General features: G+C 35.6%; 1 protein-coding gene across 6 annotated transcripts in view; it reads left to right on the plus strand.

The window, feature by feature from the left end:
- The window catches only part of STAG1 (stromal antigen 1), a 414,808-nt gene that overhangs the window by 277,178 nt on the left and 120,509 nt on the right, over window positions 1-17,121 (plus strand). For all 6 annotated transcript variants that reach the window (XM_011231800.3, XM_011231799.3, XM_034661958.1 and 3 more), the window contains one exon: window positions 10,830-10,953. In XM_011231800.3, the coding sequence (XP_011230102.1) occupies window positions 10,830-10,953 (124 nt within the window). The remainder of the gene's footprint in view (window positions 1-10,829; window positions 10,954-17,121) is intronic.

Here is a 17,121-nt window from a genome sequence, read left to right on the forward strand (position 1 = left end):
CCAAGTGTTCGAGTTTCTTCCAAATTCTTCCTTGTGATTGAGTTCCAGTTTCAAAGCACTGTGGTCTGAGAATATGCAGGGAATAATCTCCGTCTTTTGGTATCAGTTGAGAACTGTTTTGTGACCCAGTATATGGTCTATTCTGGAGAAAGTTCCATGTGCATTCGAAAAGAGTGAGTATTCTGTTGTTCTGGGGTGTAGTGTTCTGTATATATCTATGAAGTCCATCTCGTCCAGTATGTCATTCAAATCTCTTGTTTCTTTTTTTTTTTTTTTTTTTTTTTTTTTAAAGTAGGCTCCAGGCCCGGCGTGGAGCCCAACAAGGGGCTTTACCTCCCAAGCTTGAGATCAAGACCTGAGCTGAGATCAAGAGCTGGACATTTAACTGAGCCACCCAGGCACCCCCCCTTCCTTAAGTAATCTATACATCCAACGTAGGGCTCAAACTTACAACCCCTAGATTAGGAGTCCATGCTCTACTAACTGAGCCAAAGAGGTGCCCCTTCTTGGAGCTTTTCTTTAAATGAACGCGAATTGCAAAGATAATTTATGGAATTTCTAATCGTCTACCCTTACACCCATACTATCTATATTGAACATAGTACCTTTAGAGTAATTTTTTGGGGGGCCTTTGAGATATAATTAATGTGAAATGTGTAAGTTTAAGTTGTACAGTGTGATGCTTTGATTCACATATATATTGTAAAGTGATTACCAGTATAAGGTTACTTAACACCTCAGTCATCTCAAATAAATACCTTTATTCATGGTGATTACATTTAAGTTTTACTTTCTTATCAACTTCCAAGTGTGTAATGAATAGAGTTTTATTAACTGTAGTCACAATACTGTACATTAGCTCTGCAGAATTTATTCATCTTATAACTGGAAGTTTGTACTCTTTAACTAACATCTCCCCATTTCTCTCCTCCCTTCTCCCCCGAGCCTCTGGCAACCACCATTCTACCCTATTTCTATGAGTTTGGCTTTTTTGGATTCCACATATAAATAGAGCACACAGTATTTGTCTTTTAGAGTATGCTTTTAAAATTAGGTTGCGTTAAATACTCCTACTTTGTTCTTTTTCAAAATTGTTGTGACAATTATAGATTCTTTGCATTTCTGTATAAATTTTAGGGTCACCTTGTCAATTTTTACATAAAAGTTTGCTGGAATTCTGATGGAGAATATAATGGCTCTGTAGACCAGTTTGGAGAGAATTGCATTCTTCACAGTATTGAGTCTTCAAACCTATGAATACAGATTGTTATCTCCATTTGTTTAGGTATTCTTTAATTTCTCTTAGCTGTTTTTTTTATGATTTTCCAGGTACAGGTCTTACACTACTTTTGTTAAATTTATTTCTAAGTGTTTTCATTTTTTGTTCTATAGTAAATGAAATTTTTTTCTTAATTTCGGTTCTAAATTCTTCCTTATCAATATATAAAAATGCAGTTCTTTTCTTTTTTTATATTCCTCCAGAATTACAAGATACTTTTATTTTTTGTATCCTTTTAATATTTTGTTTATTTTTACAAGTTATTTAAGATTTTGCACATACAGATTGTATGTGAATAAAGACCTTTCTTTCTAAGTCTATAGACTTTTTCTATGTCTTTTACAGGTTATTTAAGATTTTGCACATACAGATTGTATGTGAATAAAGACTGTTTTTATTCTTACTTTCTAAGTCTAAAGTCTTTTTCTATGTCTTTACTTTCTTTCTTTCTCTCTTTTTTTAACCTTATTGCACTGGCTATAGAATCTCCAGTAAAAAACTGAATAAAAGTAGTAAGAGAGGACAGCTTTCCGTTTTTTCTGATCCTGAAGGGAAAAGAATCAGTCTTTAATGTTATTAGCTTTTAAGTTTTATATTGATATCCTTAAGCAGGATGAGGAAATTCCCCTCTAGCCTAATTTTGTTTATTTTTTCTATCATGATTGATTTCATTTTTTGTTTAAGATGAAAATACAGATTTTTTCCTTTATTCTATTCTATTAATTGATCTTCAGATATTAGACCAGTTTTGCATTCTGGGAGAAATTCTACATGATCATGATACGTAATCCTTTTTTTTTTTTTTTCTTTTTTGGTGCTGCTGGTTTCAGTTTGCTAAGAGTATGTTAAGGATTTCTGTGTCTATAATTGTAAGGGGGGTATTAATCTAGTTACTGGCCTTATCAAATACTCTGGGACGTATTCCCTTCTGCTCTATTTAATAAAAGTTTATGAAAGATTGGTATTATTTCTTTTTTATAATTTGATAAGATTCACTAGTGAAGCCCTTTAAGCCTAGGGGTATTTTTGTGTGACGATTTTTAATTACTGATTAAATATCTTGTTACAAACCTATCCCAGTTTTTCTGTTTGTTGATTCATTGTGGTAATTTGTGTCTTTCAGACTGTATGTCCATTTCATGTATGTTGCAGCCTTACTGGCATAGTATTGCTCATGGTATTTCCTTACAATCCTTTTCAATTCTTTTTTTTTTTTTTTAAAGGTTTTTATTTTATTTATATTGGTGAGAAAGAGCACACAGAAGCAGGGGAAGGGGTAGAGGGAGAAAGAATCTAAAGCCAACTCTGCGTCAAGCGCAGAGCCCACCATGGAGCTTGATCTCAGGACCACAAGGTCATAACCTGAGCTGAAACCACGAGTCGGACATTTAACTGACTAAGCCATCCAGGCACCCCACGATCCTCTTCATTTTTGTAGGATTGGTAGTGATGTCTGCTTATTTCTTGTTTGTAGTTTGTGTTGTCCTTCTTGTCTTGGTCATTCTAGCTAAAGGTTTATCAGTTTTATTGCTCTTTTTTAAAGATTGAATATTTGGTTTCATTAACATTCTTTACATACTTTTTATTTCATTGATTTTGTTGTTAAATCTTTATTATTTCCTTCCATCTGATAGCTATAGTTTTAATTTATTCATCTCTTTCTTGTTTCTTAAGATAGAAACTCAGGTTACTGATCTTATATCCTTCTTCCTTATCTAGCATTTTAAGCTGTGAATTTCCCACAAAGCACTGCTTTCACGACATCCCAGGACTGTTGATGTGCTGTATTTTAATTCTTATTCCGTACAAATTATTTCCTTATTTCTTTATTATGCATGGGTTATTAATATTAAGTCTTTAAATTTTCAGGTATTTGGAGCTTTCCCCTAATTTCTGTTGCTAACTTCTTACTTTTGTTGTTGTTACTAAACATACTTTAAGGGATTTTAATCATTTTACATTTAATGGGACTTGATTTTCCCCCAACCAGTTGAATTATTGAAAAAAAAATAGTTCCATGCCAGAATGTCATAGATTTCTGCTGTTTTAATACAAAGGTTAATAATTTTTTATGAATAAATTCTTCTCAATTATTTTTGGTTGATTGTCAGAAAACTAAAGTGATTGTTTTTGTCTTTTTAGTCGTTTTTTGGGGGAGAACGTTTCCCAACCACTTCACTCTCCCATTTCCTCACGTTCATTTCTTAAGGATGTTTTCTCTTGGTATGGAATTCGAGGTTGACATTTTTCGGTTCTTTAGCACTTTTAAAGGAATTGATTCACTCACTGTGGTTTCCTTGTTTCCAACTAGAAAGAAATCTGTTGTCATTCTTTTCTTATATGCTTTGTAGTTAATTTATCTTTTGCTATGGTTGCATGTAAGAGTTTTGTCCCTACAGCTACTTGTAACCCATTTTGTTATGAATTCTTTGGTGTCATTTTCTTAATGTTTCTTTCATCTCTTCCATGCTCTCCTCTCGCCTCTTGAATGTATATACTTGTTATAACAACTGTTTTAATATTCTTAAAAATATTCATCCACTTTTTTCTGAGACACAATTATGTGTGATCCTTTCAAGACTTGTTTTTAAGGTTTGTTAAGTGGACCCAAGGAACATTTTATCTAAGACTAATTTCCTCCTGATACTAAGATAATAACATTTTCTGTACTAGACTCAATGCCCTATGAATTACAGGGTTTTTCTACTCTGACTCATTGGAACACAAAATATCCTAAGCCCTGTGTGTGCTGTCTCCTCTTCCATTCTTTCCCCAGGCTTGGGTGTTTCGTTCACATGTGTATGCTCTTTAGTACTCAGTTGAAGAGGTGATAGGGTCTTTGTGCAGATCCTCAGAGCTTACTCTCCCTGTACATCTCTCCCCTCTTTTTACTTTGCCTTGTAAAAATCTAGCCACTTTATCCTCTGGAGTCCCAGATCTTTCTCCTCAAGGTATATACCAAGGCTTTGCCTTGGTTCCTCTGCCACTACTCCTACCTGGCAGGCACCAATCTGCTGCAATCTTAAGAATTACCTTTTTAATTTAATTTAATTTAATTTATTTGAAAAAGACCACAAGTTTGGAGGGGTGTAGAGAGGGAGAAGCAGGCTTCCTGCTGAGCAGGGAGCCGACCCAGGGCTCTGTCCCAGAACCCTGGGATCATGACCTGAGCTGAAGTCAGACACCGACTGAGCCACCCAGGCGTCCCAGGTATAACCTTATTTGTCTTAAGGATTACCTTATTACCTCTCAAAGATTACTTTCCTTCTGTGCCTGATAGCCAACGTCTTAAAACCATTATTTTGTATGTTTCATGCAGTTCTTTAAGTGGATATATAAATCCTGTCCATCATGGCTCAGCCATGCAGTCTTGAGTACAGAACACGTGTTATTTCTTATTGTTTTACTTCAGCCTTCAGCACTAAAATAATGTAGTTTTGTTTTAGAGATTCACTGTTATCGAGTCTTGCCAAAGCTTTCAACCTTCTATCCTCATAGAAACAAAAATTCTTTAATTTTCTGTTACCTTATTGATTTTTTTTAATGAGGCCTTAAATAAACTAGTATTGGATCTGCCACAGCTTACTTTTGATACATTAAAATTTCAGCTGCTCATAACAGGATTGCAAGCAGTTGAGAATGTGACCTGCCTTCGAAAGTTATCAGTAGAGATAGCAATCATTGATATTTCTGCAAGTATTGCTTAATCTACGTAATTGATTAAGGGACGATGTTACCGCATATACATACTAGAATTAGAAGGTGCTGTACAGTGATGGCACTTTAATGCTTTGAGTCTTACTTGCCACCTTAATGTCAAATAAATATTGAATATTAATCTTTACGCTGCTAGATGTAACTACTGGTTTATAGGAAATATGAAAAATAAAAGAGCCTTTTGTTTGACTTAGTCTTCATGGTCTTGTTTTAGTCTAGAATATGATAACTTATAGAGACAGTAAATGACCCAGTTCCTTCAACAAATAAATGGCATATAGTAAGAACAAGTGGTTATAAAAATAGAATTTAAAATATTGGTTATAAAAAATATATTCATGATATGTACATAGATACATATTTAGTAAACAAGATATACCCATAGACTGTTGAAGGGACATTTAGTGAATTAGAATATAATACTGAAGAATTAATTCAGGCAAAGGAGGTATGTAACAACATTTCTAATCCATGGGTGATTGAGAGGCTTCATAACTCCTTTACATAGGGTTTCAAAAGAAAAGAGAAGTATTGGAAAGAAGTAGTATTAATGAGATAACTGAAATTTTATAAAATTGGTTAAAAAAATAGAATTGTCAGATTGGAAAGACTTACAAGTGTTGAGGTTAAGAAAAATATTTCACATCTAGAGATACCATAGTCAAAGTACATAACACCAAAGATGATGAGAAAGTCTTACAAGCTACCAAAAAGGAAAGGGTGTCTGTTATTTCGGTGATGGTAAAGAGTTAAAAAGTTATTAGGCCTTAAGAATGAATAATGGAAGAAGAGGTAACAGAGGAAAGATTTCAACAATTTTGAAAAGATGAAAAATGGATGTCTGTTGTTCTCTAGTTGTCTTTCATCTTTTTATACTGTAGTGAAACATTTTAGAATAATGTCTTCAGAGCAGTTCTTACACAATACTGTGGTATGATTTATCCTGAGCAAATGGCCATTTTTAAATTTTAGTCGTATGGACTCTGAGAAACAAACTGAGGGCTTCAGAGGGGAGAGAGGTGGGGGAATGGGATAGACTGGTGATGGGTAGTAACAAGGGCACGTATAGCATGGTGCACTGGGTGTTATACGCAACTAATGAATCATCGAACTTACATCAGAAACCAGGGATGTACTGTATGGTGACTAACATAATATAATAAAAAATATTTAAAAAGAAATTAAATTTTAGTCGTCTTCCTAATATTTTATTTTTGACCTAACCTGTGTGTCAGGTTGATAGTTAAATAAATGTGAATATAAGTTGAAGATATAGTTCTTTAAAAGTTCATGTATTTTTGACAGTCAACTTTTAATCTTATGCCTAAACTTATGTTAATAGTAAAATATTAAGGAGTAATGCAGGGTAGCAGATAGCTATGTCACCTGCTCTGTATGAGACTCAGGGATGCAATGCCTTTCTGTGTATTTTGTCACGATTTTCACTAATAGTTAATGCAACAAAAATGAGATGGAAAACATTTCCAATTTTTTTATAAAGCTAGAACATTTCTAATGCATTTTAAGTAACTCTGATCATCCTAAAATAGTTAAGTGAAAGATCTGGATTTAAACTAGAGAGTTTCAGCTCTTCAGGTCTGCTTTTAAACATTCCTGCCTCATAGAAACCTTCCTTGACCTCATCATCTCCCCTCCATCAGTTTATGTGCTTCTGTGTTCCCTGTACTGCCCTTTACTAACATTTAACATTTATTAAAGATAATATTTATTTTAATCATCTTTCTGAAAGTTAAGGTCTTTATTCTTTAGTTCTTGTTCTCAGTCTAATAAAGGATACAGTATATCCTTTCACTAATTCTTCGGCTGTTCTTTTCTCACTTGGGCTATTTTTTTTTAAAAATTCTATATAGTTCTGTTTTGGAAAATGTAATTTTTTTAGCCAAATATTAATGACAGAATTGGTTGAGACATAAATTCATTTTGTGCTACAATTTAGATAGCAGCCGTCTTGGCCCTCGTAAGTATTTCTCACTTTAGAGCTCTCGTGAGATTCCTTGTACGTGAGAGATAATTTTAAGTGTCAAAACGCCCATATTAGCCAAGAGTTATTCTCCAAAATTTATATTGCAGTCATTTTAATTTAGTCTACTTCCTTACTGAGAAAGCATCTGTAAGAGTAGTACAAGAAACATTTCATTAAAATTCACTAGAGTTAAATTTCATTTTGTTGTAAGCAGAAAATAATTTGAATTCCATCTGCCAAGACAGTAATCCAAAATGAAAATATAAAGTCCAGATATTAAAGGGTCACATCTCCCAAAAAGGCACATTAACTCTGAGGATCAGTAAATTAGATAAGTTTTTCATAGAAATGAACATAATTGTTTTTTAAGCTGTAAAATAGAGTTACAAAAAGGATTAATTACCACAGAATTATTATTTTCTAGGGTTTTTTTTTTCTTTTTGAGTTTGAAAGTAAAATGTATCCTGACTTCAATTTTAGTTGTTCATTTCAACCCTATACCAGAATTAGGAAAATTAGTTCATCTTAGATTGCCTTTATACCTTACCCCTGTTGTACAAACTTTTTTACCCCCTGCTTTAATCTTTGCTTTGGAAACTCCCAAACATCTAGGGGTTAAACATTACTTTTCTAAATGGACTGAGGCTATTGGCAATAGAGATTAAGGTGTTAAAAAGAAATTTAATATGAAAATCAAGAATTAGAGATATATTTCAAAACATATTGCGTTTTTATTTTACACTTCATCTGATAGAATGTTAGTTCATAGAGGGCAGGAAAGCTGTATCTGGCAATAAAAGGATATGACAGAGCTAACACCACAGGTGCTTGAAAGAATAATCGTTGTTTGTATTTAGAGCAAAACGAAGGTATTGTAAGCATAGAGATGACCACAGATCTGTAGAAACTGATGCACTTGAGCTCTTTGGACTAAGGAAGAACTCATTTGTGGAGCACACTAGAAGAAGATTAGTTATTGGTATGGGCCTTCAATAATAATAGAAAGTAATAGTATCTTTTGCCACGTAACAAATTACTACAAAACTTGGCAAAAGAAGGAACAGTTGTTATAATTTCTGTGGGTCGGGAATTTGGGAGCAGCCTACCTAGGTGGTTTTAGCATAAGTCTTCTCATCAGATTGCAATCAAGACTTTGGTCCAGACTACAGGCCTTTGAAAGTGTGTCTGGGGTTGAAGTACTTGTTTATAAAATGGCTTACTCACATGGCTGTTGGTAGAAGACCCCAGTTACTCACAACATGGAGTTCTCTATAAGACAGCTAGAATGTCCTCAGGACATGGCTTAGAGACTGATCCAAGAGAGAGATTACCCTTTATGCAGATAGGAAAACTGACCATCAGTTAAAATTAATTATTGGCTCTGGAGCTATATAAATCAGTTTGTATGAATTGCAAAACATGGTTTGTGAAAACAAGTTGAGGAGGATATCTACAAGACACTATTTATATAAAGTTTTAAAATATGTAAAGTTATACATAAGTTTAAGCATAAAGATACAGAAGAGAATGGTAGTCATTGAACCAAGAACAGTCATACACTCTTTGGGAGGGATGCATCAGTAAGAGGTATGCAGGAAGTTTCAACTGTAATATTTTATTTCTTAACTGAATAGTGGATGCACATATATTCATTTTATTTTCTGTATATTCAGTATTATAATCCTCTAAGAACATTCTTTCATAGTTGTAGTAAAGCAGTTTTTTCTGCTGTATTATCCGTAAATGTTTAGATTGATGACACTTAATTAAAAGATTATAATAGTAAACATTTTTGGAAGGTTTATTAGGTGCCTGGCACAGTTCTAAGTATTTTACTTTAAGTGATTTCATGTCTGTGAGCTCTAGGCTAGGTACAGTTATTATTCCTATTTTATAAATAAGAAAATCTAAGAAAGAGGAAAGTAACTTGCCTAAAGCTACACAGCTAGTAAAATAGTGGAACTAGGATTTGAACTTAGTATGTTTTGCTCCAGAGCCATTAGCCTCTATGCTATAGAATCTCTTCGTAAGAAAAAGGTATTGGGGCGCCTGGGTGGTTCAGTCAGTTAAGCCTCTGACTCTTGATTTCAGCTTAGGTCATGATCTCAGGGTATTGAGATTGAGACACTCATCGGGTTCCATGCTGAGCGTGGAGCCTACCTAAGATTTTCTCTCTTCTTCTCCTCCTCGTCCCCGCTAGTGCGTGCTCTGTCTTGCTCGCTTGCTCTTTCTGGAAAAAAAAAAAAAAAAAAAAAGGAAGAAGAAAGAAGGAAAGAGAAAGGTACTAAATAATGTAGGAAATCTAAAGGTTGTGATTTACTAGTATGGCTTTGAAGAGAAAATTTCTCACATTTTTATTCTTGAGCAATGGCAGGGAATTAGAAGGAACTGAGGTTTATCTAAGTATAGAATTAAATACCAGAATGCTAGCACCTTACCTAATTTGTCACAAAAGAGAAACTAAGAAAAGCTCCTTAATATTAAAATTCTAGCTAAATTATTGCCAGATTAACAATTAATTGACAGATGATTGCCTTGTATAAATGGAGATTTAAAAATTACCTAAAATTTTAATTTACTGATGTATAGTAAATCAGAAACCTTGAAGATCAACCTACAAAAGAAAGTTAAGATTTACCTTATGTTTAATATGATTTTTTAAAGCTATAGCTAATAACTTGTTGAAAGATCAGGTAAAAATATTAAAATTCTGTTTGTTCATGGTTCACAGATTTTAGAGTACAAAAATCATCCCAGGTGGATTATATTAGATGCTTATAGTGAGATGAAAAGCCAAGTGGGCATGGTGCCAAAAACCTGACCTTTTTTTTTTTTTTTTTTTTTTTTTTTTTTAAGATTTTTTTATTTATTCCACAGAGATAGAGACAGCCAGCGAGAGAGGGAACACAAGCAGGGGGAGTGGGAGAGGAAGAAGCAGGCTCATAGCAGAGGAGCCCGATGTGGGGCTCGATCCCACAACGCCGGGATCACGCCCTGAGCCGAAGGCAGACGCTTAACCGCTGTGCCACCCAGGCGCCCCTAAAAACCTGACTTTTGGTGCATTTCACAATATAGTCACTAAGATTGTTCCCATTGTGACTAAATGAATTATTAGTACAATTACTTTGAGGTTTTGGTTTTGTGAACTGTTGCATATTTTCAAATAATACAGGCTTCTGTCATTTTCCCTTGTAGATGCTAATTTGTGTTTTGGTCATATTTATTTTCTCTTAATTAAATAGATGTATGCTAGTTTAAATTCATGATTAGAGAAAAAATTTTTGAGTTCTACATAATTGTGTATTTGGATGATGGCATGCTGGTTTCCTCAGATGTTATTAACATGTTTGTTGACTCCATAATAGTCGGGAGGCTTTCAGAGAGCTCCAAGTGCCATTTCCTAGTCCATTGAAAATTAGATGACTTCCAGAATTGTTTTTCAGTTTGTTACTCATAATTTTTATTTTATGGAAAGCATCTAGGGGCCCCTGGGTGGCTCAGTCGGTGAAGCATCTGCCTTTGGCTCAGGTCATGATCTCAGGGTCTTGGGATCAAGCACCACATCTGGCTCCCTGCTCAGCAGGGAGTCTCCTTCTCCCTCTCCTTCTGCTTATGCGCTCTCTCTCTCTCTCTCTCTCTCTCTCAAATAAATAAATAAAATCTTAAAAAAGAAAACACCTAAAAAACAAGATATTCAAATTGGAGGATTTTTGAGAGTGCAGATATAAATACAGCATTAGGAATAATATTAATATTTATTACTTGCTGAGAATTAGTATGAAGTACATTCTAGTTTTGGATGTTAATCTGAGGTTTGTCTGGTTTTTTTTTTTTTTTTTTCTCCTCTAGTGATGCTATTGCTGAGATTAGAGCCATTTGTATTGAAGAAATTGGAGTATGGATGAAAATGTATAGTGATGCCTTCCTAAATGACAGTTACCTAAAATATGTTGGCTGGACTCTTCATGATAGGGTAAGTTACTCTGTTCCAGACTTTCATAAAAAATATGCTTGTATTGAGGCACTAGAATGCTAGGAATTAAGATGGCAGTGGTTGGTTTTTTTAAGAGTTGTAATAATATTATTCAACATAGTACTAGAACTCCTTGCAACAGCAATCAGACAACAAAAAGGGATCAAAGGTATCCAGGTCGGCAGAGAAGAAGTCAAAATGTCTCTCTTCGCAGATGACATGATACTCTATATGGAAAACCCAAAAGAATCCATTCCCAAACTATTAGAAGTTATAGAGCAATTCAATAATGTGCCGGGATACAAAATCAATGCTCAGAAGTCAGTTGCATTTCTATACACGAATAACGAGACTGAAGAAAGAGATATTAGGGAATTCATCCCATTTACAATAGCACCAAAAACCATACGTTACCTTGGAATTAACTTAACCAGAGACGTAAAGGACCTATATTCTAGAAACTATAAATCACTCTTGAAAGACATTGAGGAAGACATAAAAAGATGGAAAAATATTCCATGCTCATGGATCGGAAGAATTAACATAGTTAAAATNACATAGTTAAAATGTCCATGCTACCCAGAGCAATCTACACTTTCAATGCTATCCCAATCAAAATACCGAGGACATTTTTCAAAGAACTGGAACAAATAATCCTCAAATTTGTATGGAAACAGAAAAGGCCCCGAATCTCCAAGGAACTGTTGAAAAACAAAGCTGGGGGCATCACAATGCCGGATTTCGATTTCGAGCTGTACTACAAAGCTGTGATCACAAAGACAGCATGGTACTGGCACAAAAACAGACACATCGACCAATGGAACAGAATAGAGAACCCAGAAATGGACCCTCGGCTCTTTGGGCAACTAATCTTTGATAAAGCAGGAAAAAACATCCGGTGGAAAAAAGACAGTCTCTTCAATAAATGGTGCTGGGAAAATTGGACAGCTACATGCAAAAGAATGAAACTTGACCACTCTCTCACACCATACACAAAAATAAACTCCAAATGGATGAAAGACCTCAATGTGAGACAGGAATCCATCAAAATTCTAGAGGAGAACATAGGCAACAACTTCTATGACATCGGCCAGAGCAACCTTTTTCACGACACATCTCCAAAGGCAAGAGAAATAAAAGATAAAATGAACTTATGGGACTTTATCAGGATAAAGAGCTTCTGCACAGCCAAGGAAACAGTCAAAAAAACTAAGAGACAGCCCACGGAATGGGAGAATATATTTGCAAAGGACACCACAGATAAAGGACTGGTATCCAAGATCTACAAAGAACTTCTCAAACTCAACCAATACGCGAGAAACAAACAAATCAAAAAATGTGCAGAAGATATAAACAGACACTTTTCCAATGAAGACATACAAATGGCTAACAGACACATGAAAAAATGTTCAAAATCATTAGCCATCAGGGAAATTCAAATCAAAACCACACTGAGATACCACCTTACGCCAGTTAGAATGGCAAAGATAGACAAGGCAAGAAACAACAATTGTTGGAGAGGATGTGGAGAAAGGGGATCCCTCCTACATTGTTGGTGGGAATGCAAGTTGGTACAGCCACTCTGGAAAACAGTGTGGAGGTCCCTTAAAAAGTTAAAAATTGAACTACCCTATGACCCAGCCATTGCACTACTGGGTGTTTACCCCAAAGATACAGACGTAGTAAAGAGAANTTGGTGAAGAGAAGTGCCATATGCACCCCAACGTTCATAGCACCATTGTCCACAATAGCTAAATCGTGGAAGAAACGGAGATACCCTTCAACAGATGACTGGATTAAGAAGTTGTGGTCCATATATACAATGGAATATTACTCAGCTATCAGAAAGAACGAATTCTCAACATTTGCTGCAACATGGACGGCACTGGAGGAGATAATGCTAAGTGAAATAAGTCAAGCAGAGAAAGACAATTATCATATGATTTCTCTCATCTATGGAACATAAGAACTAGGATGATCGGTAGGGGAAGAAAGGGATAAAGAAAGGGGGGTAATCAGAAGGGGGAATGAAACTTGAGAGACTATGGACTATGAGAAACAATCTGGGGGCCTCAGAGGGGAGGGGGGTGGGGGAATGGGATAGACTGGTGATGGGTAGTAAGGAGGGCACGTATTGCATGGTGCACTGGGTGTTATACGCAACTAATGAAGCATCAAACTTTACATCGGAATCTGGGGATGTACTGTATGGTGATTAACANGATGACTAACATGGTATAATAAAAAATCATTGGAAAAAAAAAAAAGAGTGTAATAATATGGAAATTTAAGATGATATACCTGAATAACTGTTCACTTGGTGACCATGACAAAACTTGAGACTTTGGCCCATGTGGAAACTCTGTCTTACTTAGTTGTAACACTGTCTTAAACCAAGTTGACAACCTGGTAGATCTATAAAGTTTTAAGAGAATATAGCATCCTAAGAAAATCATTGTATTCTTTTTCTAGTTTGGAATGAAAGGAAATTCTTTGTTTCTCTTAATGTATAAGAACAAAAAAACTTTTTTATTTTCAATTTGTTAAGGTCATACCACCGTAGAGTGAGTGTTTTATAAGAGTTGAATAGATTTATTGGATTCTAGAATATTTTATCTAAAACTATTTCTGTGCCTTCAGAAAAGGCTCTCATTTAAAAGGAATCCCACATTATCGAATCCTGAATAAGTAATCCTCAAAATAATCAAGGGTAGGAGTGACAAATTATTGGAGTTTTTATATTGAATGACCCAACATTCTATAACTTGAATTGCCAGATACAAGTACAGAAATCTTACAATTTATTTTAAGCTGTTTTCCATTATTTGAATTATTAAAAGTATCATAACTATTAGAAGACATTTTTTAATGCAATTATATTCTTAGACTTTTAAATCAATTTTGGTAATATTCTAACACTTATTTTTATATATTACTATTAACAGCCTGTAGAGCATTTACTTTTTAAATAGCGCCATGTGCCTAAGTGGCTCAGTCGGTTGAGTATCTGACTCTTTGATTTTGGCTGGGGTCATGATCTCAGGGTTGTGAGAAGGAATCCAGTGTCAGGCTCAGCACTGGGCAGGGAGTCTGCTTGAGATTCTTTTTCTCCCTTGACCTCTGCCCCTCCCCTCAGCCTCCCTCATGAGCATGCACGCACTCTCTAAAATTAATAAGTAAATCTTTAAAAAATAAATAGCAGCATGCTAAGTATTATCAAAGATATTTTGAAAACCACAAAATTACGTATATTATAATAAAACAGCCCTTGGGAATTTTACAGGTCATTTTTGCTGTAAGAGTTCAGAGTATAGGAAGGGGGATCATCACAAATTGGCTGTTTAACTTCACAATTACTTATTTATAATTGATGATTAAAAGGCGCTCTTATCCCCTACTTTATTTGGAGGAATAGTCGGTATAGTGAATTTTTTCCTGAATATTTATCTTCCCTAGCATTTCAAAATTTTTTTCTCTACACTGATAAACCCCAAGCGTGATCCTAGATTTTCTTTTTCTAATCCTCAGGCGGAATTTGGCCTTGCACAGCTAAGCCTCATCTCAGGTGTATCCAATTAAATTGTATACATGGTGAGAGAAAGTGGAATTATACAGCATGTCCTCACAGGTGTACACACATGGATGGCTAAATCCAACAAGATAAACTTTTTAGTAGGAATACATTTCAAGTTCTGCATTTTATTCCCCACCACTACCATACCAGTTTTTCTCCTCTGGGAAAAACACGGATTTTTTTGCGGCTTACCAAAAAGTAAACACCATTATTTTAAAATGAATCATTAAACTCTGTTTGTAGAAGCTTTCTGTCCAGATAAAGGAAGAGGGAGGTAGGTTTTGTTTATTGTTGATAAAATGATACAAGGATACTGTTTTCAGTGGAATGTTTTTATAAACCTCTTTTACAATCTCCTATTCATTTAGAAAAGCTTTAAGTATCAATCCCTTCTCAGCTTTCCTTTTTGTCATTCTAATGTCACTGTAATCTTGTACTTTTTTTTTCCCTCTGAGGGGTGTTGCTTTCTCTCCTAATCATCCATTTGAAACTGCTTATTCTATAGGTTGTGGCCTATGAGCTGATAAAATTCCTGTCTTTTCTTCTGTAAGATTACATTGTAATTGTAAATTGCATTTTTTTTTCAGTTTTATTGAGATAATAATTGACATAACATTATATTAGTTTAAGGTGTACAAAATAAAGATTTGATACTCCTCTGTCTTGATTTTAGAATATCAGTCTACCCTCCTCAGTAAGACAGAGGTTTTTTTTGGTACTGCTAGTCTATATAAATTTTATAGTATAAGTTTTAGTTATTAGAAAGACAGCTAATTTCTAACAACTATGAATGAGTTATTTATTAGAAGTTCAGTTTGTCTTTCTGTTGACCAAAATTTGTTTCTAAATTCTCTACCCATTGGTATTTTAGTTCTTTCATTGTTGGTGACACAGAGTAGGTCTAATTTAAACACAACTATAGTAATCTCTGTGTTCTAGACCTAATATCTCAGTCTTTTTATATTTATACTCATGACCGTAGATTACCTTTCTCTTTCCTTTACGGTTTGTCAGTATTGCTCTGTATTGCTTTCACTTTTAGCTTATGTGTACGGTTCTACTTTTTAAATTTTCATTTATTTTTTCAGAGAGGGGGAAGGGGCAGAGGGAGAGAGAGACTCTTAAGCAGGCTGCACACCCAGCACGGAGCCCAACACAGGGCTTGGTTTCACAGCCCTGAGATCATGACCTGAGCTGAAATCACGAGTTGGACACTTAACCAACTGGCCACCCAGGCACCCCCAGTTCTTCTACTTTCTTGTATATGCTTGATTCCTCATATCAAAATCTCTTAGAGCTTGGGTGGGGTCTATTTTCTGGTAGTCCACCCCTTTTTCTCTTTTCTGTGTTGACTCATCCCATATCCTGTTTCTTTCAAGTTCCCGCAAAACCCTTTTAGCTCTGTATTTGCCAAGCAAATGATACCTGATGCCTATCACGAGAAGTAGAAGTTCTAACACTTGTGCCCACTGAATCTTAATATCAGGTTCACCGAGGAAAAAGACAACACAGTCAAGCACTGGATGATTCAATGCTTTACTCACATAAGAGGGGACAGAGCAAGATTGGCTTCACTAGTGGGCACTGGTCCCCCAGAGCCAGTAGGTTCCATCCAGAAGTCAATACAGGGCAGTTTCCGTGCATGCATCTCTCTTATGCTACGGAACTGAGGACCCTGTCCCCTCCCCTCAGGAGATAGATTTAGTAGTGGGTTTGGCCAGGTACCATATGACTCACATGTATAAGCAAGACAAGAGGACCCACACTGAGTCTGAAATAGGAAAGATATTCCCACATAAGGCATTTACCCCAGCCATGATTGCAAAGGCTTATCTCTTGATAATCAGAAGAAATGTTCTAGGCCCATGGCCCATTCTTAGCAGCCAAGTAAGAGGTCAAAAGACTGTGTGTAGAGGACTGCCTTTCCCAACAGTCCACACCTAACCCCTGCTTGGCCACTAACGTGGCAGATAAAGCATATCAAATCCTGTAGGATTGTTGCCCACCCCATACTTGGAGACAGAGTTGGGTCCAATAGGGTCTTTGAACAACCTATATGGATGTGGATTTCTCATAAAGCTTCCATGTTATTTGGTGATGGCACTTTACCAGGGTGATTAAGAGAGCCAGACCCAGAAGGATGATTAGGCTTCCCCGGAGAATTACCTTCAACTAGGAACCCCAAGTGTCTGGATTAAGCCAACTTAAAAAGTGAATCTGAGGGGACTGTGAATGTACTGCTAATAACCATCCCACTTGTGTGTGGATATTCACCAAATTTTTAATGTACCTGAATTGTTGACTTATGCACAGCAAGAAATGCTGGCCGACACACAAACACCACCCTCTTCTGCCACCAGATGATTGAGGGCTGTCTATCACCACGTAGGCTAGTGAGTTCAGTGAATCTTGTTGATCTTGTACGGCTTAGACAGTAGCTTTAACTATTTCTGCCATGGTTAAGGACAGGTTATATACCAGTTTTTCTAGGGCCTGTATACCTGTACCCAGTATTAGAATTTGGATAATTGAATGAAACCAGTGGTTAATTTGTTTTCCCAGGAGGGAACTGCACCACTCTGTGGTGTGTTAGC

The sequence above is a fragment of the Ailuropoda melanoleuca genome, chromosome 6 (assembly GCF_002007445.2).
Source record: "Ailuropoda melanoleuca isolate Jingjing chromosome 6, ASM200744v2, whole genome shotgun sequence".
Lineage (NCBI taxonomy): Eukaryota > Metazoa > Chordata > Mammalia > Carnivora > Ursidae > Ailuropoda > Ailuropoda melanoleuca.